This window comes from Euprymna scolopes, chromosome 25 (genome assembly GCF_053919585.1).
Source record: "Euprymna scolopes isolate OS-2025 chromosome 25, ASM5391958v1, whole genome shotgun sequence".
Lineage (NCBI taxonomy): Eukaryota > Metazoa > Mollusca > Cephalopoda > Sepiida > Sepiolidae > Euprymna > Euprymna scolopes.
Genome location: NC_136506.1, coordinates 22,872,560 through 22,897,402, shown reverse-complemented (window position 1 = coordinate 22,897,402; position 24,843 = coordinate 22,872,560). Strand labels below are relative to the sequence as shown.

At 35.2% G+C, this 24,843-nt stretch overlaps 1 protein-coding gene across 2 annotated transcripts in view; it reads left to right on the top strand.

Annotated features, from left to right (window-relative positions):
- LOC145247284 (all trans-polyprenyl-diphosphate synthase PDSS2-like) overlaps nt 1-24,843 on the top strand; it is a 654,453-nt gene that overhangs the window by 1,426 nt on the left and 628,184 nt on the right. For both annotated transcript variants that reach the window (XM_080108904.1, XM_080108905.1), the window contains exons 2-4: nt 9,372-9,503; nt 13,256-13,457; nt 16,471-16,719. In XM_080108904.1, the coding sequence (XP_079965030.1) occupies nt 9,372-9,503; nt 13,256-13,457; nt 16,471-16,719 (583 nt within the window). The remainder of the gene's footprint in view (nt 1-9,371; nt 9,504-13,255; nt 13,458-16,470; nt 16,720-24,843) is intronic.

The window sequence follows — 24,843 nt, the reverse complement described above, 5'->3', positions numbered from 1 at the left end:
TAATCTTTTCTATGCTAAAAAAGTTTTTTTTTTGTTTTCATACATTTATCTCTTTATACATTTATTTCTTTCCATTTTTTTTTGTGTTTTTGTTTCTGTAAAAAGTTTTTTTTTAACATTTTCTTCGAGGGGGGGGGGGAATAAAAAAAAAAGATGAATACCAATACTGTGGATTCCTGCGACGGTTGTAGCAACAAATATTTCGATACAGTAAAGGCATTTCACAAAGAAGACACGAGCAGGCAATTTCTGCGAAGACATGGTGTTTTGCCGACAAGCGTTACCTGTCCGCAATGCAAGAACAAGTGTTCGTTCCGAGAAGGTAAACGAATCTGGAGGTGCACGCACTACACAAAAGTGGGAACATCAAAAAAAAAAAAAGTATTGCGGTTTCACTGTCGCCGAAACAACAGGAATATTCATTGCTCGGATGCCAGGGTGGAAAGTAATAATGTTCGTCAATCATTTTTTAAGCACTATGTGGAACCACCGGACAGTACGCGAAAATCTGGACATTTCGCACCACTCCTCAGTTGATTGGCGGTCCTTCTGTTCCGAGGTCTGTGAGGACTGGCTTAACAACCAGGAACTCATTGGAGGCGACGGGATAGCTGTCGAAATCGATGAAACCCTTATCATGCGCCGAAAGTACAATAGAGGAAGGATGGCTAGTCAAATATGGCTTTTCGGCGGAATCGAAAGAATTTAAAAAAAAAATTTCGTCGTCGCATTGACGGGCCCAGATGAAAAACAGGATGCCAAAACTCTGATTCCGCTGGTGCACAAGTTTACCCTTCCGGGCTCAATCATTTTCAGTGATTGTTGGAAGGCATATAGTAACCTCGACCGGCATTTTCCACATTACACTGTAAACCACTCACAAAATTTTGTGGACCCTCAGGATCCCAGCATCCACACACAAAATATAGAACGCATGTGGCGAGACATAAAACAGTGGATTAAGCGGCCTGGTATTCGAGCAGAATTCAGGCAGCAATACCTAGACAGGTATTTATTTATAAGGAGTGAGACAGACAAGGCGAAACTGTTGCATAAATTTTTTTTACAGGCTGCTGCATTGTACAGACACAAGTCGGAACTTCGAGAGATTTCTTGTTAAAAAAAACAAAAAACCTTCCTTCCCTGTAAAACAACAAAAAAAAAACCCTTCCTTCCTTGCAAAAAAAAGGGGGGGGGGTAAAATAAATTACTCTCAACTTTTTCTTCCTTTTTAAGCAAAAAAAACAAGTTAACTCTGAACTATTTTTCTGTGTAAAATTTAAAAAAAAAAAGAACAGAAAAAGGGGGTGGCCAGGATATTAACCCAAACCCTTCCTGTAAAAAAATAAAAATCTGTACAAAAAAAAAAAAAAAAGTTCGCTTGTCTTTTTTTTTTTTTTGTCGGGGGGAGGGAGGGGGGGACATGCGCAGTGTGTTGCCGGCTGTCTTGCATGGCAAGAAACATGGTGGCCATTAACTATTACTGAAAGCATTGTTTTTTTCCGTGTTATTATTGTACATAATTCTAGTCAGCGATACTACAAAATCTGTTTTTTTTTTTTTTTTGCTTTTGATAAGATTTATTTGTTATATATTTGCTTTTTGACAACTTTTTCGAATCTGTGTACAGTAATACAAACCCAAGACATTAAGAAATGAAAATATCGGAAAATGGTTATATTGTACATATCGGTTTTTTTTTTGGTTTTTTTTATACACTTTCTTATAGTTGGGAGTTTTTCAAACGAGACGACGGGATCAAAATAGATAAATAAGATAGAGAGAGATGAAGGGGTGGGGGTTAAGAAAGTTCCCTTCCTAACCCTCCCTTTTTTTTTTTTTTTTTTTTTTTTTTTAGATGGGAATATTCACCAGTCACATAAGACAGTTGCAATATTTTTTCTTGGTGATGGTCACAAAGTAGGTATTCAGTTTAGTAGAACATTATAATTGAAAATTGATCCCCGATAAGTCATGAAAACTTTTTCAAATTTTTTTTTTAAATCTGAAAGTTAAATTTGTGATCGATGAGATTAATATGAAAAAATAAAGTGTAAATTGTGAAATTTAGTGCAGGACAGGCAATCTCCTAAACGTCCGCACTGTTGACATTCTTAGTTTGGTTAAAATCAAGTTTCGTACTTCTTTGCTGATATTCTTTGTTATCTAATCTGATTCTTTCTCTCTCTCTCTCTGAAGTCCCTAGAAAAGTCATGGTGCTTATTCAGATTGGCACTTATAGTGGAATTTAAAATAAAAGAAAATACAGAAATGTCTGTACTATAATAAAACTAGAAAACCAATAAATGTAACAAGAATTGTGGAAATTTCTTTTACCAAAAATAAAAAAAAAAACTCTTAATAACACGAAATTCGCAAGTCAGAAACACTTGAATATTTTTTTTGGTTCAATTCAGCATTGCAGAAAACATTACGTTTAAAGTGTGCTTCAGAGTTGGTAGTTAACCTCCATGATAATCCTCCGTGATTGATGCAGGTCAAGAATTAAATAGATTTGTGATTACTCCTATCAGAAGAAAGCTTAGAAGTTCAATAATGTTTATGATGGTGAAAAATATGTTATGATCGGTTCTTCCTTTTTACTAAAGTTCCCAAACAGGAAAAATAATTTAAGATCCCTCCTGACTGAAGCAGGTCAAGGAGTCAAGTCTTGTAGATTTGTGATTTAGCGTATTGCCACAAAATGGAAAGTTCAAATAAGAGTTCATATAAGTTTTCCAAAATGGGAAACAATTCAAAGGTCCCATCTGAGGGATTGCCACGAAAGCCATGAGTTCCTCAGAATGCTTCTGTGGAAAAGTGAGCAGGAAAACTTCACTTAATAATTCTGGATTCTTATAGAGATGTGCAAAACACGGCTTTACATAGCAAAAGTCAAACTGGAATTAAATTTTGATGCCCAAACTTGCGTCCATGTAACAAACTTCTGGAAGAAACTAAATTTCCTGTGAACCTTTGCTAAGAATGACTGGAAGTACTTCCTGTTGTACGAATTTCATTATAGTCAATGTCTTCCCTAATTTTCTGCATAGTGCTACCAGAAATGGTGAAGAGACAAAACGGTTCTATCACTTTTTTGTTATTCAGTATTTGTATTTTGGAACAATTTATTAAAATAAAATATAACGAAAAACATTATTGAAAAGTATACAATAAAAAATTATAAAAATAACAAAATTAGTCTTTATTTGCACTAATTGTGTTATTTTTAGTTGCACTAATTGTGTTATTTTTAGTTGCACTAATTGTGTTATTTTTAGTTGCACTAATTGTGTTATTTTTTAGTTGCACTAATTGTGTTATTTTTTTAGTTGCACTAATTGTGTTATTTTTTTAGTTGCACTAATTGTGTTATTTTTTTAGTTGCACTAATTGTGTTATTTTTTTAGTTGCACTAATTGTGTTATTTTTTTAGTTGCACTAATTGTGTTATTTTTTTAGTTGCACTAATTGTGTTATTTTTTTAGTTGCACTAATTGTGTTATTTTTTTAGTTGCACTAATTGTGTTATTTTTTTAGTTGCACTAATTGTGTTATTTTTTTAGTTGCACTAATTGTTATTTTTTTTTAGTTGCATTAATTAGTTAAAAGTTCAAATAAAGATACAGAAAATTGGAAGAGGCTAACTATAACCACGAATTTCAACATACTTTACCATAAGCTTCGTGAATAAATAGTTTGATTTTATTGTGTAAACAAATAGAAACATTTTTTTTGCGTGATTGAAAACTAAGGTACTTTTGTACCTTGAGCAGCATTTCTGTTTTAGGAAGGGGGTAGGATTTTGTTTTTGGGTTAGGAGTTAGTTTTTGACTTGCTCCTGTATCCTTAATATCCTTGTTAAATTCATTGTTTGTTTTATCTTACTTCAGTCGAAGTTCTCAGAAATCAAGGGGCCCACAACCAGGGGCTAACACTTGAACTCTATATGAAAATACATAGATATTCGAATGTTCCATTTAAGTTCTTTATCTCTCAAGCACTGAGTTAGTAAAGAATTGAGAACATAATTTTCCTCTCCCCAATTAACCATTTTTATACGTTGTAGTATATCTTTCATGTTGGTCTCTTGGTCTTACTGGATTCCAGGACAAGAATTTATCTAGTCTGGTGGAGTATCCAGCTTCGTGCTATTACTTGAGGTAATATCACTTGGACAAGGTGCACCATTCCTCGGAAAAGCTGTGGAGTAGCCGTAGTGAGGAGATCTTATTTGGGCTGCGAATACAAAATGTGATTTTGAATATTTGGTCCGGGTTTACTTCTATGGCAAAAGTATCCTCATGCCAGGTTGTTCTGACAAACCCCTGTACAGAGAGACCTTAGACACTCGAGGACAGTGTCTAGTAGGCATTCGAATGCACAGCTTTTATTGCAGTGTGCACATTGTTATGACTAATTAAAATTGAAGAACTTAAATTTTTCTTTCAATTTGTCAAAAGTTGTCTAACAGCATCTGTTATCGCTTTCTAATTGGCTGATCAGCAACTTGATCAGCACTCGCCATGTTCTGGCAGTTTGTGTAACTTTCCTGTCCAGCACTACTGGATATTTTCGAGAAATCTGGTTCGTAATATGCACCGGTGGATGCCCTTATGTTCATTGAATTTTTAAAAGCATTGAACAGTTAACAAATCCCCTTTTCCCATGTTAAGAATGGCCTTATAAATAATAACATTGCTATTTCAACATGATCTGTAAACTGCACAAGCACCATGATTTGATGGCTAAAAATTAAGTTTGCCCTGCGAAACCTGTTAAATTATCGTTTTAATTCGTAGAACACACCATCTACATAAAAGTCATAATTCCTGAAACTGGGAATGTCATTTAGTTATTAAGTTTTGAACCCTTGCTTTTTTGCTTTGTTTTTCTGCCAAAAATCACTAAGCGGCAACTGTGTGGAAAAGAGGCAGTTTCTCTTGGTGTTGATCTGTTCAGATTGTGTCTCTTGGACTGCGAACACTTGCCACCCTTTTACCTGTTAACTGATTACGCAGACTTTAAATCAGGCACTCTGAGTTATCTCCCTTTGATTGTCCTTTGTATGAAAGGACATGTAATGCGAATAGCTTTCTTCATGTAAATAAGTAGGCGTGTTTCTTTTTGTGCATCTCTTGTGTGCTGAGAAAATGTGAAGTTGTTAATTCGTTTGTTTCTTTATCATTGTCAAGATATACCTTCCACAAATGAAGTTATTTAAAGAAGAAAAGGTACATTTACCAAGGCTCTACGTTGCGATTGATTTTTTCCCAAGTGGTGACTAGAAATAATAAAACGCTTATCACTTGGCGATTTTTTTTTTTTTTTTTTTTCACCGACAATCTTTCAAAGCTCATTACTGAGTGAAAAATTTATTTCAACTTGTTTTTTTTTTATAAATCGAGCAAAGTCCAATTATTTAAACAATAAGAGTTAATAGAACAATATACTCTTTTTATTTTTTTTTATGAAGGTTGTTAAAAAAAAACATCTGAAAAAATATAAATGTTTATATCTTTATATCTCAACATAAAATTCGTTGCATGTTTAGAATTACACTTATTTAAAAATACAGAAAAATCTTTGATGTATGTACTCGTCACGGAACGGAGATGTCATATTCCAAAAATCATATGAATTTGGCTAGTAATTTTTCTATTTGGCTAGTAAACAAAAAATATTTAGTTGTCAAAGGTTAACTTAAGATAAATTTATCTATAGAACCCTTTTCACTTTATGTACTTCACAGTTAACTAAGATTATTAAGTAAACCAACAGTTTCTTCATGTCTTCTGTTTCAAAACTTTTGTCCTTTTCTCCTCCCTGTAATGTCCTATTTACAGAAAATGTTGCAAATTTATCTCTGCTCCACTGTTATTTTTCAATGTGAAGTGCTCGACTGAGCTTCAATCTATGCCCCCTTCTGCTGCAAGATTTTAGCAGCAAAAACTCGTCTAACTACAACCACTGTCAACAATTTCCCCCACTCCCTATCTGTGCCTAAATCTAAATACAAATTCCATGAACAAACCTTCTTTCCTAGAACTGCCGCCTATGAAATTCTGTACCATAGGCCTGATTTCCAGCTGACTACAGTTTGTCTTCAAGTCCAATATAAACACATTCCTGTTAAGCCGCCCCCTTAAATAATCAAATTCCACCCACCACTACTGATCACTAGCCTGTTGTCTCACCAACCACCTTACACTCATTCACCTTTATCCTCAAATGGCTTTCGGGCCTTGATAAATGATGATTCCCTCATAAAGAAATCAACTTAAATCACGTTTTAGTACAAAACTAAAAAAATAAATAGCATTAAAAACATGTAAGAAAAAAAAACAAAAAAACTATCAACAAGAAAATTATGAGGTATTTTTTACTATAATTAGCAGAACAAAATAAAGGGGGAAAATAAAAAAACAAGTATGCAACAATTAAATGTTACCAAAGGCAAAATAAGTTACTCTTCTACCTACCTGGATAAGTTTATTTGTGTTTTAACTTATTTTATAGAGTTATTTTGTCCAAAACAAACCGAGTGCCTAATTTGATAGAACAAAAAACAAATGGCTGCCTATATACCCTACACAAAGTCCCTTCATAATAGTTTAAAAATCGAAAATTAAACAAAATATTGGTAGGAACACATCTAATAAATGTCATTACAAAAAAAAAAAAAAAAAAAATAATATTTACTTCTCCATGAAAGCAAAATGTGACTCAAGGTCATTTTAAATGTGGATGAAAACCAGCCCCCTCAAAAAGGGGCACTCTGGATGTAGGCAAAAATAAAAAAAATTGCTTTAGTGTAGAAGGATTTCTTCCCCTACATCGACTAAGGACAAATCAACTTAAGTGCAGCATCAGAACAGATACTACACTTTGATCTTAGCCAGAGAAAAATGCAATGTTTTACCAGAATTTTGTTTAATTTTCAATTTTTGAGTGATTATAGAGTTGTTGTGCAGGGCTCAGGACAGGCAACTTCCTTTTATTCTTAACAGATTAGCAATGTTTGTTTTGAAGAGCAACACAAAGAAAACACGCTTTAAAATAAGTTAAAACACAAAAACAACATCCAGGTAGGTAGAAAACTAACTTCTATTGCCTTTGGTAACATTTTTTTTTCACCTTTTGTTCTGTTAGTTACAATGAAACATACCCAAATTATGAACTTGAGTTACCCTTCTTCCTTAGCTAACATATATTTTCATTCCATCAGAGTACGTACATCAAAGATTTTTCTTTAATTTTGTTTAATATAGGGGAAAACAGCAAAGAACAAAAAAAAATCACTGCATTTTCATTGGTCCTCCTCAATATAAGATTGCCAGCGCTTTTGCAAACATTGTCATAAGGGAGATAAATTATTCTTAAAAGTCTGATACTCTACTGACAGCTATGGAGGCTGTAATGACCTCCCTGATAAAATTGTCTCGGAGATGGGTATATTTTTTGACAACACCATGCTCTATAACCGACAGTGGTGGAAACCCTAGAGGAAGACCTCCAGTCTGTAGTGGAATGGGGACAAAAATGGATGGTAACGTTCAATACTGGTAAGACTAAGCTTCTTTGCTTTAATTACTATAAGAAACCTTCTCAACCACTAATAGTCATGGCTAATGATACATTATCTGAAAGGACTTTATTTAAACTCCTCGGCTTTATATTCATGGGGAGCAACATCCAGGTAGGTAGAAAACTAACTTCTATTGCCTTTTCAGCCTTACACAGTAGAAATCCCTAAATGTAAGAAAGTTTTCTACTCTAATAGTTTCTTCCCTAGGACTGCTAGACTTTAGAATTCCCTTCTGGGTTTCTGCTTCCCTTACTGTACTGACATATAGAAGTTCAAGTGTAATATCGCTGCTCAACTCCCTACATAGTACCCTTGAAAAATTTTTGAACACATTGAGAGCATTGCCAAGACTGCTGGAAAGATGGCAGGCTTTCTCTACCGTGCTAGAAAGTTACTTACGCCTGAGAGTATCTTGTACCTCTACAAGGCCACCATTCGCCCATGTATTTAGTATTGTTGCCACATTTGAGCTGATGCATCTGCTCCTATTCTCTCCCTCTTGGACAGGGTTCTAAAAAGAGTCACCAACCCAATAGGTCCTGAACTGTCAGCTAGGCTTCAACGACTGTCCCATTGACAAAATGTTGCATCCCTCTGTTTTACAAGTATTTTAATGGTAGGTGCTTTGACGAACTACAAGCCTTTGTACCCCCTCGACATAAATACCCCTCAAAACTCAACAAGCAGCAAAATCCCACCCCAACACAGAAACCCCTAAATGTAAGAAAGCTTTCTACTCTAATAGTTTCTTCCCTAGGACTGCTAGACTTTAGAATTCCCTTCTGGGTTTCTGCTTTACTGACTGTACTGACATATAGAAGTTCAAGTGTAATATCGCTGCTCAACTCCCTACATAGTACCCTTGAAAATTATGTTCCAGATAGCAGTCCCCTACATCAACGTGGCACTGTGCTTCGTTTGGTGTGAAAATGCAAAAAAAAAAAAATAATAAAAAAATAAAAAGAAGATTCGTTCATTTTTTTTTTTCATACTAGAATATAGGATGCTAAAACATTTGACCTTTGAAAGACAATATTGTAATTTTTGTTAAACAAAACATTCAGCTATTTTATTGTAACAAAGTTTTATAACATTAATAAAAAAAAAATGCAGTGATATTGTAATTGTTATTAAACAAAATATTTGAGTAATTGTAAGAAAAAAATGATTTTTTTTTTCCAACTACTTTATTTAATATAACAAACTTTTTACATTACAAAAAACATTAATAACAAAATAAAACGAAACGACGATGCAGAGAAATTCTTAATATTTGGACTTTTTTTAAAATTATTTTATTAAGAAAACACAACTTTGAAAAATTGTAAGAAAATAAATACGACGATAATTGCAGAGAAATTGTGATATTTATTGTGTAAATGTGACAACTTATTTAAAGATTTAATTACGTTTAAAATGAATTAAAATATATATTTTTTGTGTAAGTTTGTAGTCGTATGTAAAAAACAAAAACAAAAGGACACTGTTGGGCTGATAGAGTTCTTGGGACCAAGACAAAAAATTGGACAAATACTCCCAAAGTTCTGTACATAATAGTAGTTCATGCCAACTCATGTGGAACTTGAACCTTCTAACACTTATTGCTGGCAAGTTTTTGACCTTGAAGTAGTAACTTTTATTTAGTTTTTTAACTCTTTACATCAAGTGGCTTGATGCCTTTGCTGGAACAATTTTCCTAAATAAAGTTGCAGCACTTGAAGGAAATGGACTTTTAAATCTTACTTTGATAAATTTTTGTAAAATGTTTTTGTCTTCTTTTCAGGGGGTTGTTTTATGATAGCAAACACAATCTTCAAACCCGGGGCCTGATTGTCCTTCTCATTGCTAAAGCGGCCGGACCATCACAAAATACAAGCCTGACTGAAACGGCAATGATTGCTGGCATCTCTCCAAGGTAAATCAAAAAGCAACTACGGCTGAATTAAATGGGGAACCTTTTTGCAAAATGTTTTTTAAAAGCTGATGTAAATAAAAAAAAATAGGTGCTTGTATAGTGTAATTTGATTTCAAATGAATGCATTTTAGGTAAAAAAAAAACACTTAAGTACTTACTTGTCATGTTGAAATTAGTAAAAAAAATCCCAAAATTATGAAAAAATGATTGAGTAGAAAAATAGGTACTTGTACAGTTTAATCAAGACATTAAAAAATGAAAATATCAAAAAAAAAAAAGGTTATATTGTATGTATCCATTTTAGATTGAAGACCTCCGAAAAAAATTTCACCTAATTTGACAGCATGTTGAAGGTAGCCATCTTTGAAATTTTTAAACATGCTACAGGGAGATAACTCAGTTTAAAGTGCCGACACTCCCTCCCCATCTTTAATACTAGCTTTTCTTGCTAAAAATCGAACCTTGGACTCGGTATCATAACAAATTGTTTTTTCGTTGTAAATAATAAAAAAAAAAAAAACTATTTGATGAAATCAAGTGAAATTTCTTTTGGAGAACTTCATTCCATAACGGATACATACAATATAAACTTTTTTTTCGATATTTTCATTTTTTTAATGTTGTGATTAAAATGTACAAGCACCGAAAAATAATTACATTTAAAAGTAAAATTTATTGAATTATAAAGTTTATTTGTATTTGTTTATGTTCTGATATTGCAACTAATTCTGTATGACAACCTGATTTATCTCCCTTGCTTTCATATGCAATTTCAAAACAGAAAATGGTCGCATACTAATACGTTTTTCGTAAAATATAATTCTAGCAGTTCTTTTACTCAATTATTTTTCATGATTTTTGGAAGTTTTACTAATTTCTCTCTCTCTCTCTATATATATATATATATGTGCTTCACAATACGTGTAACTTATATTTAATCTTTAATTTAAGTGCCATCAGCATTAACCATCTACTGCCAACGTGTTACGCTTGCAAAAGAACACAACAAAGTTTATGAGAACTTAGTGCAAGTCTGCTTTATTGGTGAAGAATTTTACACAAAAATTATTATCCAGGGAGTGGAAGAGGTGGTAATCAGATTGTGCAAGGTCAGGTGAAGAAGGTGAATGGCACAAATTTCTTGAACCAGTGCTTTATTATATCTCAGATTACTCGGGCAACGTGTGGCCTGGCGTTGTTATGGAGGAAAAAGCACACCTTTGCAATTCACTAGTGCAATGCCTGTCGTACATGTTTCAATTGCTGCGATTTGAATTCGACATGACAAGTAAGTACATAATAGCGTTTTTACTTAAAATGCATTTCTTTGAAATCGAGGTGCTTCTGCATTTACCAACCCATGATTTCCATAAAGATGGCTTGGGCTCACTCGGCAGCTGACGAAAATAACCGGAAAAGGTCGGATTAGTGTTCCTCAATTATTAATGAACGTGATGTCTGTTTTTAGCTAAGACGAATTTATGCTGGCTACTTTTTTAGAAATTGGAATAAAAAATTAATTTTAATTGAACAGGTTAGGAAGACAACAACAACTATGGAAGGCAGTAATTACTGGGAATACAGTTAAGACTCAGCATTCTTATCCCGTCACGGTTAACCACTTGAAGAAGGCCATAGGAATAGTTGGCCGAAATGTGGTGAAACAATAACTATAAAGATGAGGATAACAGTTCACAAATAAACATACAAATTACTCATCTCAAAGGATTCCAATAAAAAATATATAATTTAACGCAGTTTAGCAAAAAAAAAAAAAAAAAAAAGTAATCGTTACAAAATATAAGCACAATTGCTAGATTAATTAAAATAGAAAATCATTTAATTTTTTTTTTTTGAGAAACTCCGTTAATAACGAAATGACTGTATGCAGTGCTCAAGTGCACTGCAACTTCTCAAAAATGCATGTTTGTGAAGGGAGAGCACTATGTGTACTTTGGGCAAATTTTGGGAAGATTTATAGAGCCCGTCGGTGACCTCGATGCTACTGAGGTGAGGTCCTGCTCAGTCCTAGGCTTTACCATCTTTCTGAAAAAGGTTTAGTTTATTGCTAGTCGTCTGAAGTGCCTCTTCCAGGGAATGCTGACAGGGCTGCTCGGGCATTGTTAAATGCACTGGCTTCTCAAAAGAACACCTGACCTTCATAAGGATTAAAAGAATTTTCACAATCTGTCCTGCATTAATGTATGTTGGACAATTTTTAGAAATTGACTTTAAAACTAACCTATCTCTGGCTATGTATTTATTTGTCCTTCTTTCTCTTAAATACATGCTTATCATTTTGTCCCATGTTTTCCTTGATTTTTCTATGTGAACTTTTTAAAATCTATTGGTCCAAGAATTTATATCTCTTCTTTCAACATGGCGTTACCATCAAAATGAACTGTTCTGCACGCATCTCCATATATCCGCTCGTCCTGAATATGACCTTAAAAACATCCAGTGATGAGGCCTCATTTGGGGCCTATAGGGGAATATGGAGGTGCCCTTTAGTTACCATTGCTTCCAGGTCCACTTTAGTCTAGAGTAGTAATGGTACCCATTAAAGCATCTGGTGTTTCCAGATCAGGCTGTCTGGAGATACTGGCTTCCTGACCAAAAATGCACCAAGCATTGATGTTATTGTTTTGTTATTTTTTTGACAAACTCGGTCATGATCTGCAAAATCCAAGACAAAAATTTTCTTCTACAAAACAATCAAACACCATGAATAAATATTTGAAGATATAAAGAACTTGAAAAATACTTTTTTTTCCAAAATTACTGGATTTGGCATTAAATAACTCAAAACTTTCAAGTTTTATTTATTTATTTATTTATTTATTTTTTGAAAGCTAAGTTGAACATCATTTGGAAGAATAAGCTAATTAAGCTCAGCTCAAAGATAAGATTCACTCAGTTTTCTTGTATGCTTGTGAAACATGGACCTTTACGGCAGAATTAAAGAGGATTCAGGCCTCAGAAATGAGACGCTTCAGAAGACGGCTTCGCATCTCTTACAAAGACCACATAATCAATGAGGAAGTCACAAGCAGTATAATGCAAGCCATTGGTCGTTATGAAGATCTTCTCACCACAATCAGGAGGCACAAACTAAAATGGTTCGGTCACATAACAAAACGAAAGAGGCTTGCCAAGACAGTGCTCCAGGGAACAGTCAGAGGAAGAAGAAAGAGAGGAAGACAGGAGAAGAAATGGGAAGACAACGTCACAGAATGGACAGGATTGAAGCTGAGCAAGGCGGTCAAACGTGGAGAGGACTGGTTGGCAGGTCATCTGTAGCACTCCAACGGCAACCGGTCCTGGATATGACCTTAAACTATATCCGATGGTGAGGCCCCAGCTTGCGGGTTTTGGGGAGTGTGGAGCCACCCTTTAATTGCCATTGCTCCCAGATCCACTCTGACCTGGAGTGGTAGTACCTGTTAGAGTCCCAACTATGGGTTAAATAGAAACTGACTTGCAAAAAACAAATATATTCTATTAAAAAAATTTTCTTCAAAATCGCCGGATTCGGCATTAAATAACCTGATAAGGGTTGATGTGCCGTAAAACAACCAACCAACGGCAACCACTATAGGGAAGGTGAAGGTGAACTCAAAAAGGGTTGATATACCATAAAATAACCACTATATTCTCTAGGTGTAATCTTCCTTTGAGGTCATGTGATATTCTATTTTATGTCTGTCGGTTTCGCTCATTTATGTTTATTTTTTTTTCTTTTTATTTTCTAGCCAACGCTCTTTGGCCGAAATTACTGAGATGATCCACACTGCCAACCTCATCCACAAAGATGTCGTTAATCTTAGCGCCATGAAGAATATTGACAGAACAGAAAGAGAGGAACTTCATTTTGGGAATAAAATCGCCATTTTGATTGGAGATTTCCTCTTGGCCAATGCATGCACATCTTTGGCAGAACTAAGAAATACAAAAGTAATTTGCCTTTGAAATTTTTCTTAACATTTATAACTAAAATTAAAAACATCTATCTATAAATATAAAAGCGAAAATGTGTGTATGTATGTATGTGTGTTTGTGTGTCCGCTAAAAACTTTCGACAGACACAACGAAAATTCACAAACTCAGTATCATATTGAAGCTCCATCCTTCTCTCGAAAAATATCAAAAAATTTGCCAAAAATGTTAATTTTTTTCACCTCGAAATCGACAGAGGGATGGTCAACAAAAACGGTCCTTTTGTGACGACGACCGGTTCTACGCATGCGCCAGATGACGTCATGACCTGGTTTACTTTAAATAGTTGAAAAACTGACTAAATTTCATGTACGTCGCGTTAGCTCAGTTGATTAGCGCGTTGGTTCGTTATCTAAACGTTTTGGGTTTGAATCGTGGTGTGAGATGTCTTTTTGCGATTATTTTTATTTATTTTTTTTTAAATTTAAATATTGAACCAGTGTTATTTAAGCCATTTTTCACGTAATGTTCGTTTTTCTGTTTTTTGTTTTTTTTGTTTTTTTTTTTACTTCACTTATCCACCCCCGACCACACACCCAAAAATACCCGGGTACCCACCCAATTTTAATATCGAAACACGCTTATTTAAGCCATTTTTCACGTATTCATTTTTTTGTTTTCTTTTTTTGATCGTTTGTTTGCCGTACGTTAGTTTGTTTTTGTGTTTTTGTTTTTCGATGTTTTGATTATCCCCCCCTCCCCGCTTAAATTTTAACGTTGTTTTCTTTTTTTACTTCGCTTATAACAAACAAACCTACGCCGTTGTCGTCGTAACGCTCGACGACTTCTGTGCATGCACCTGTCAATTTGGTTCTTACTTAAATAAATTCAAACATCTTTCAGTAACTCATTCTGGCTAGCCGAATTTATTTTCAAACTTCGCCTCAGGGCTTCGGGTTCGATCCTACCAACTTTTACCCCCCCCCCTTCCCCGGTTTCTTTTTTATTTAACAGCACAACCTCCAAAAAACATATATAAAAGCAAAAATGTGTATGTATGTCTCGCAAAAACTGTCGACAGAGGCGATGAATTTTCACAAGATTGGTATCATTTTGAAGCCCGACATTGGCCCAAAACATTAATTCCTTCACCCTAAAATGACCAGTTTTGTACAGAGAGAGGGTAGCAAAAAATCGTTCCTTTATTTTCCCCTTTTCTACAACTACTGCGACGATGATGTCATGTTTGACCTAGAAAACGTTGATGTTCGTTTAACTTGCTGGTTTTTTAAACGTTTCATTTTGTCAGTTCTTAGTTGTTTGTCTGTTTGGCGTCGGTGTAACGTGTCAGATTTTTTTTTCTGCCTTAGCCTCGAGGCTTCGGATTCAAGCCTACCTCCCGACCAAAACTTTTTTTTTCTTTTACACCTCCAAACACCCGGACAACGTTTTTTTTTTTTTTTTTTTTTTTTTAATTATTACTTCGCTTATTCTTTAGTTTACTCACACAGCGTTGTTATCTTAAGATTGCAGGTTCAATCCGACAGGGTTATTTATGCCATTTTTTTTTTTTTTCTGCTTTTCACTGTTTTTTGTTTTGGTTTTTACAATTTTTTTTTAACATTGTTTTTTTTTTTTTTTTTTATAATATTTAAACAGGATTATTACTTACCCCCCCCCCCCTATGCACACACATACAAACACCCGGGCAACGCCGGGTACCCCTGCTAGTAATCTATATATATGAAAGCGAAAATGTATGTGTGTATGTATGTGCGCTTTTCCTCGATGTCCACGAAAGGCTTCTTTCAGAGAAGCGCTTGCTCGCTTCACAACTTAAAACTTTTTATATCATCTATAAATTGTAATATCTCAGAGTTATCCACGGAGCTCGCCTGTCTATTTAATTTTATTGACTTTCAAGCGTTAATTATTCGACATTTCCTGCATCGGCACGCGGTACATTCGGTTTTCGGTATAAAAAAAAAGCGAAACTCGACTCTAATAACAGGCCGAAAGCCAGTTGTCTCAAGAGAGCTAAGTAACGTTTGTTCAATGTCGACTTAAGTTTTGCAAGTTCATGCTCACCATGTTGCATTTTTTTCATTCTTTTAATAATAATATGGCACCCAAGTCCCAATTTAAAAAAAAAAAAAATTTTATTTTACTGTATTTTATAACCGGACAAAAATGCGAACAAAGTAAGAAAAAACTTCTTCAGATCATGGAATTTTGAAAGTAAATGCTTCTCATTAGAAAGAAGAGAAAACTTGCATTATACAAACATAAGGATATACAAACAAAAACCAAACAATTAGAAATTTAAAAAAAAAAAATGCCACCAGTTCAGGCTGTCTGAAGATGCTGGCTTCATGACTTAAATGCACCAAACGGTGATGTTATTGTTTTTTTTTCCCTTTCCTTTTACAAAATCTCATTCAATTTTTGTAAAGCTAAAAACAAAAACAATTTTTTCTAAAAAAAAACCTAACCAAAGTAAATGTCGTGAATAAATATTTCAATATATTAAGAATTTAAGTGTAAAATCTTTTTTCTAAAATGACTTGATTTCACATTAAATATCCCCAAAAGTGTTGATAAGTAGTAAAACAAAACAACCAAACCAAAAATCATGAATAAATATTTGAAGACATTGAACCATAAAACTTTCTTTTTTTTTTTTTTTTTTTTTTTTTTTTAAAATAACTAGATTTGGCATTAAGTTACCCAAAATGGTTTGATGTGCCATAAAAAAAAACAACCAAACGACCTTAAGGACCCAAAGATTATGTTTTACAAATAAAGAGAGGTTTGCAGTCGGTTTAACCTTTTTATAAACTAAGTCACATGGTCAACTTGCCTGACTGATGGTCTTTGATTGGACAAGCCAGAAAGGAAGTTAATTGCTACAACTAATCAGCACTGATGCTCTTAAGCCATGAGTATTTGCTGCTCCTATTGCTACAGGATTAGGTTTTACAAATTTTATTATTTAAATAAATTCCAATCTCTCCTTTTTGTTTTTCTGCAGGTTGTTGACATGATTTCTGTCTCCATCAAAGAAATGATGGAATCTGAATTTACGGATTTTTTGGATGACGACGGAATTGCAAGGTTGAAAGAAACGATAACATTTCGTGATTGGTGCCATCACACATACCTCTCTTTTGGCAGCCTACTTGGCCGCAGTTGCCAGGCTGTAACGCTTCTTGCAGGCCACAGTAAACACATTCAGGACTGCGCATTTGAGTTTGGCAAAAATTTGGCTTATGCCCATCAGGTAAGTTTACCGTTTTGATCTCTAATGAATTTGCTTTGTATTTGTTATATTTTTGATGGGTAATCTGCTGTGCATCTTTTCTTTAGCTGGAGAGAAGCTGTTTGAAAGACCATGCCTATCCTCTACCATCCCCAGAAGATATATTCACTAATATAACCCCCTTCTCTCCGAAAGATATTTATTTGTTCCCCACAAGAACGGTTGTAAGATGTTATTTATCCCATTTGTTGAACTGTGTATCTGGTATATCTTTGTATCTATATCGGTTTATTATACATGTTAACACGTACGCACAAACTCACATGATCAACAGTGCATAGATGATCACAAACACTTGAGACTACAACAGACACATATATGCATCTATAATATACACACCCAATAATATAACAGGTACTCTGCTGTGTACCTTTTTCTATGACTGGAGTGAAGCTGTTTGAAAGACCATGCCTACCATCTCCAGAAGATCTATTCATTAAATTAAACAGAGTTAGTGTTTTCAACGTTGGATTTGTTGTCTGAGACTTTCTTTCAGGTTAAAGTTGGTAAAAAATTTTCTGGGTAGCTGATAGTGTTGGGATGATTAAATTTAGTTTATGCCCATCACGTAAGTTTACCGTTTTGATCACTGATGAATTTGCTTTGGTGCTTCTTGTATAGTAGCATTGCCAGTGCAACACAAAGTAATCTATATATATAAAAGGCAAAATGTGTGTTTGTGTGTCTGCACATTCTTTTGTATGTCTGGCAAAGGCTTTTTTTCGGGGGATTCTCAGGAGGTGGAGGTGGGAGGGGTTACTATTTCTTAGAACTGTTTCTATACCCCCTAGATTATAATATGTACGATTTGCGAACGCGCGTCACATCTAGATTTATTTACATCGACTTTTACAAAATTCTTGCTATTTTAGCTTGTCTCGTGTTGGTTCGACTTTTTTGTATAAAAGCGAAACTAATCTGAAGTGAAGACAACTTTTCCGGCCCTCGTGCCGAGAACATCCAGAAAGCAATAAACTTTTGATCAATGCGGTGGAAACCCCTTATATCAGACAATTGCTATTCAATTGGACACTCCCCTTTTTATAGGGAGTTGGTTTTCCCCTTCAACATTTTCAAAGTTGGAACGAAAACCAGAAAAACTACCTCACAGCAAAATTTAAGTGTGGGATTTCTTTCACTCACTGACGTGATATTTGACCTCATTTAATTCACGCACCTATCAATTAACTTTAATTGTTAAATTAAAACACTTTTCTGTTACTCTGCCGTCCTCGCCGAACGGGTAACACGTCAGGATTTTTCACACTTTCTTTTCCAGCTTCACCTCAAGGTTCCAGGTTCGATCCTACCTACCTACCAAAACTTTTTTCCTTTCTTTTGCCACTTGGGTGACGCCAGGCACCCCCAAGTTGTTGTTGTTTTTTTTTTTTTATAACATTTAAACGGGGTTATTACTTTGCCCGTTTTGTTTTGATCTACCCACCCCAACACACACACACCTCCAAACACCCGGGCACCCCTGCTCGTCTCTCTCTCTATATATATATATATATAAATATAAAAGGCAAAATGTGTGTGTTTGTATGTGTTGCAAAAACTTTCTACACAGGTAACGGATTTTCACGAGATCACTATCATTTTCAAGATCGTACCTTCGGATGACAAATATAAAAAAATTGGCTAAAAACATTCATTCCTTCATCTTCAATGGGACACTTTCCTACAGAGAGGGGTAACAAAAAATCATTCCTTCATGACGATCTAGCCAAATACACATGCACAAAGGACGTTCGCTTACATGTTGTTTTTTTATCATCTTCACTGTTTTTTGGTTTTGTTTTTCCGAATGTTTTTATTTTTCGTAATATTTAAACAGGGTTATTACTTAGCTTATTCTTTAGTTTCTGTTTTAAATTAACCCCTCAGCTACCAACATACACATCTCCAAACACCCGGGCAACGTCGGGCACCCTGCTGGTCTATGATATAAATCTCACCTGTCTGTTTAAATGTATGTATGTATGTCTAAAACTTTTGACAGAGGTGACATATTTTCACAAGATTGGTATCGTTTTGTAGCTTGACTCTTTGGGCAACAAATATTGAAAAATTGGCTAAAAAAATGAATTCCTTCACTCTCAACTGGGCACTTTCTACAAGGGGGAGGGTGCTTTTTTCACCAATATTTTCAAAAGTCAACCCCTCTTTTCGATTGACTAGCCTTAATTTAAACCTTCACCATTCCGGTTTGAGGATGGCCCGTCTGTCATGGACAAGATCCAAGCTTCAACTGTTTAAAACAATATGATTATACTTCAATTTTCATCTTTCTTCATTGAAAGAATGAGAGTGAAGAACAGAAAGAGAGAAATATACATAACACTTTAACATTTAGTTTTTGTAGACCTTGATGACTAGTTCTTTTGGGTTTGACCTTTCAAATTCTAGGGTCTCAGATCCTTTTGACATGGTTGAATATTATAAACAACTGTTACTCTTGGCTCAGTTCATACCTGATTGACAACAATTACTGAAGCCATCATGTTTTCTTTTTGTTTCTTTTATTTTTTTTATTTTTATTTTTTTTCCAATAACACATTTCTTGCTCGCCTCCCCACAAGCTGCCACGTAATGATGCTATGTTCCATTGAATTTTTGAAACTCACTGCCTTTAGTCATGTTGGACCTCAGGCGTACTACTAGCGAACACAACACCATCTTGTTCCCCAGGTATCGACCAATGATCTGATATGAGATTGATATAAGTTGTATATATTTATTTTTTTAATTTTTAATTTTTTTAATTTATTTTTTTTATTTTTAAGTCACGTTTACCCTAAACAAAGCATGTTGCCACTTGGATGTAAGGGCTATTATTTGGGACCATGTTTAGTGGAGATGAGTGAGATACCAGTTTACATAATATTTAAACTTCTGCATCTGAGTACAATTCAGGAAGCAGATAGCAGGAAGGGAATTCCAAAGTCTAGCAGTTCAATTGAATAAGTTATTAGAGTAGAAGGCTTTCCGACATCATTGCAATTATAACTAGAGTGTTTCAAGTTAGTAGGTCCATTTTTTTTCCGAAGCCTGTGTATTACGTTTCTCATCATTTGAACTTGGCCTGAAGATTATTTTGACGTCATCCTTTGTCATCTGACTGTATCAGTGCACAGTTTGTCGATTATTTATATGTCGATTCATTTGCTCTGTTGAGTCGTTACACACTTAGCGATGTTCTCGTAGGTTCGTGCATCAGACCAAGATGTAAATCTGGCGTGAGTGCATCTGTCTCTGTTTTTACTTTTTTGTATCATTTAAAAACTTATTTTTTTGTAACATTACAAAATCACAATTCTCCATGCATCGAGTATTGTCACATCTGGGCTGGTGCATCTACCTCTAGTCTCTCCCTATTAGACGGCGTCCACTATCAACCAAGTTCAACCTCTGTCCTATCGCTGCAATGTTGTATTCCTGTATCTGTTTTACAAGTATTTTAATGGAATGTATTCTGATAAACTTATAGCACTTGTGCCCTCCACCCAACGTAAGACTCCCAACCAACCCCACAAGCAGCAAAATACCACCCTTTCATTGTTGAGGTATTTATATGCCGGAAATCCTTCTATTCTAATAGTTTCTTCGCTCGGATTTGTAGATTTTATAATGCTCTGCCTGTTTCTTTTTTTCTCTGATTGTACAAACCTGCAGAAGTTTGAATGTAATGTTAACAGACATCTCGCTATTCAACTTCTTAGTTCCCTGTTAGACACGATTCAAAATAAGTCACGTTCCATATTGCAATATGCTTTGTTCAGAGTATAAGTTAAAACAAAATGTAGGGGAAATAACTCTAGCTAAAAAAACTTGAGTTATTTCCCTTGGTTTTGCTCAATAAAGGGAAGTAATTTGTGTATTTTTTTAATTTTTATATTTTAAGGAATTATTCCGATGTTTCCGACTCTTATGTTGTTTGCACAACTTAGTAAAAGTATTTGCCTTAACATGCATTCTGATTCAAGATAGAAGATTTAAGTTCAACCCTAGATGATTATTGGTGTATGGTTGATTTTAATGCGGTATTTCTAAAATACAGATACCAGGAATTTTGAAAAATAATCAGGAATTTAGAAAAACATTTTCCAAAACATGTTATGTCGCTATATGGTTTGATATTTTCTGGATGCCAATGATGACAATTTAGAGTTTGTTTATTTATTTATCATATTTACAAGGAGACTATGTAGGGAGTTATGGGAGTTATGTCTGTTTACATTACACTTGAACTTCTGCATGTCAGTACAGTCAGGAAAGCAGGAACCCGGAAGGGAATTCCAAAGTCTAGTAGTTTGCGGGAGGGGGGGAACTATTAGAGTAGAAGGTTTTCCAACATCTAGGGGTCTCTACAGAGAAAGGGTGGGATTTTGCTGCTTGTCCGGGTGGGGTATGTACGCCGAGGGGGCACAAGTGAGTTCATCAGATCACATTCCATTAATATACTTGTAAAACAAGCACATGTATGCAATATTGCAGCGATGGGACAGGGGTTGGAGTTTAGTTGAAAGTGTGGAGTATTAGTTGGAGATTCTTGTGGGGGATATAGGTTGGTCTGCTTGTGTTGTAGACGATCCCATCCCCTTGTTAGTTTAATGAATTGAATTGTAGAGTGATTGAAAAGCAAAAAGGTTACATAATGATGACAAAAACATATCGGTATATACCAGTGAAAGAATGCAGATTTATTTACATGAATTTGCAGGAGAAATATTAAGGATATAGATAGAATAAGAGTTTATTGAGAATAAGGAGTATTCCGATTGATGAGAGGCTGACGGGTTAGTCAGGAGTGCTGGTTGGGTGGCTATTCAAACGGGAGTGGTTCACGTTACATCTTGACTGGTGGAGTGTTCAGCGCGAAAAAGGAGAGAGATATCAGAGAAACAGGAAGTGACGTGGTTGTGTCGCTCTCTGGTTATCACAATTAAAGGGTGACAATCGACGTAGCCGAAGAGTACTGTTTTGTGTCTGTGTGTCCATTGGCTGGAAATTTCCATTCCCACAATACTCCCTTCCTAGTTAGCTGGAAGCGAGAGAAAAGAAAAGATAATTGGACAAAAAAACATGCATATATATATATATATATATATATATATATATATGTGTGTGTGTCTCTACTGTATAGGGAATGAGAGAGAATTTTTATTTATTAAGTATCAAGGTGAAAAGGAGTTTCCATGTTAAAGGATATCAGACAAAAAGTGTTCAAAACTTGTATAACTGTGGGATGGTCACAAGAATGACATGTTGCGATCATAGACTGTATTGCCACGGAGTCTATGAAGTGTACGCAAAGGTCAGCACGATGGGTTGAAGTTGGTTTGTGGTGGTCGCGAATGTGTCGACTACGTGCTGACGGTCGCAAGTGGGTCTGCGAGGAAATTGGTCCATCCGTAGAAAAAGTTGTTCAGGTGCTCGAGCGTACTCAGTGGGTGGGTACAGGTCTGAATGTCCAGGGAAGAGTGTATCAGTGTGCATTATGCAGCTTACTCATGTTAGCTGGGGAACTTCAGTGAGGTGAGTCGAGTCGTTGTGAGATTCAGAAGTGTACAATGTTTGAACATCTTGGTGGTCGCGGTTGTTGCTAGAAAAGGTTGATATCCTGAAAGGTGTCGCTGGAAAGGGTTGATATGCTGTAACCTGTTGCTGAAGGTTGATGTGCCGTAACATGTTGCTGGAGAGGCTTGATGCACCGTAACATGTTGCTGGAGGCTTGTTGTCGCTTTTTCCTTTCTATAATTGTTGAAAAGCAGAGTTGAAATAGCGTGAGAATTGCTTTTTGAGTTTTTCGGTGGGCTTGTTGCCACACGTTCTCCATAATTAAGTTGAAAGCTGAAATATTTTTTTATATTCACACATGGCAAAAAAAGTATTTAGATATAATGAAGAAAGTTTAAAGTTGTGATACGTATCTAAAACGCGTGTGTGATGGTATGTTTGGAGACTTCGTCGTTCACAGTGAAAAAATTTATATATAATTTCTGGCGTTGAAAATACGTTGACAATGCTACTTTAATTTGTTAGGATTCTCATTCGTTGTAACGGTGGACATATGTCGCTGGAGTTACATCTGTGCTGTAGTGTGACGTTCGTTCGTTCGTTGCAGGTGCTCGTCACATGTGCATGATCATGTCTTGTTCGTGCTAAGTGTTTCCCGACTGAGGTAAACAAGAACTGGTCTTTGGAAAATAATTTAGTTGGACAAACTGGTTTATAAGAAGGAATGCAACAGGAAAAATTTACCTTTCAGGTTGGCGACGTCATATTTTGATTCGTTTATAAGGAAGAACAGAAGAAAGAAAATTTAAGTCAAATGACGAGAACAAAAACAGATAAGGATATTTCGGAGTGCACGTTATATTCAGCGCGTAATTCAAATTATTTTCCTGTTTGGATCGTAACAGCAAAGTGCATAGTTCGTGAGAAAAATCAAAATATTCATGAAGATAGTAGTCCGCTGGTATCGTCGAAGCTTTTAACAGACATCATTGTTCAAAGATAATAGAAATAAAAATGTGAAGAAGAGAATAAAATGTCTATATTTTATGTGTGTGTGAATATAGATAAAACTTCTTCTTTTTTATTTATTATGATTATTTAGGCTGTGATGGAAGAAGGTTTTTCTTTAGAGGGTGGTATGTTTTCATTTTAGTCCACACCAGAGCGAAATAAAATGGCGGACAATGAGGTAAAATATGCACGTGTTGGACGGTAAAGTTGAGAATGTAATGAAAAAGTATTTTTCTTTTTTTTTTTTTTTTTAAATCGTGTGTTTTTTCTTTTCTTTTTGTATATTTTGCTGATTATTTAATGATATCAGTATGTCTTCCATTTGCGACAGTGAGAACATTTTAAAATGTTTTTTTTTTGGGGGATGTAGATTGTTCAGCTTTTATGGGAAATGTTCATTAGGTCACCATTCTTGAAAAAAAATCATGTCGGGGTCACCACTTTGTGAGGGATATAGGATGATATGCTTGTGTTGTAGATGATCCCATCCCCTTTGTTAGCTTAATGAAATGAATTGTAGAGTGAATGAAAAGCAAACAGTCACATAATGATGACAAAAACATACCGGTATATATCAGTGAAAGAATGCAGATTTATTTACATGAATTTACAGGAGAAATATTAAGGATATAGATAGAATAAGAGTTCGTTGAGAATAAGGAGTAACATTACTTGCGATTGATGAGAGGCTGACGGGTTAGTCAGGAGGGCTGGTTGTGTGGCCATTCCAACTGGAGCAGTTCTCGTTACATCTTGACTGGTTGAGTGTTCAGTGTGAAAAAGGAGATAAAAAAGAAACAGGAAGTGACGTGGTTGTGTTGCTCTCTGGTTATCACAGTTAAAGGGCGACAATCGAATTAGCCTGGGAGTACTGTTTTGTGTCTGTGTGGCTGGAATTTTCCATTCCCACACTTTTTTTTTTTTTACTGTGTCTCAGAGGAAGAGACTAGTGGTAGATGTATCAGCTCAGATGTGGCAACAATACTCTATGCATGGCGAATGGTGGTTTAGTGAAATATAGAATACTCTCTGCTATGAGTAATTTTTTTTAGCATGGTAGAGGAAGCCTACCTTCTTTGCAGCAACCTTGCTAATGTCTCCTATGTGTTTGTTCCAATTCATTGTTCGAATTCATGTGAATGTTAGGCTGAGGAGTTTGAAAGATGAACACTTAGCTAAAATGTTATCATCCATGGTAATTGGAGGTCAAAAAGGTTATTTATCATTCTTGAAGGAAAGGAGCTTTGTCTTAGTAGTATCAAATTTTACCATTCATTTACGTCCCCTACTCCATTACTCACTAGTGCAAATTTTTTTAAATGTCTCAGACGTTGCTTTAGACTATTGCACATTCATTTTTCCCACAAGTCTGCTCGTAGTCAATTTTATCGGGAGGTCGTTTATGAATATCTGGAATAATTACAGTTAAGGATACCCCCCCCCCCCGGGGCACATCCATGTTTATATCATGCTGTTTTGATATACGATCAAGGACAACTTGTATTTTTCTCTTGTCTAAAAAGGATCTGATATCGCATATTTGTCCAGTAATAT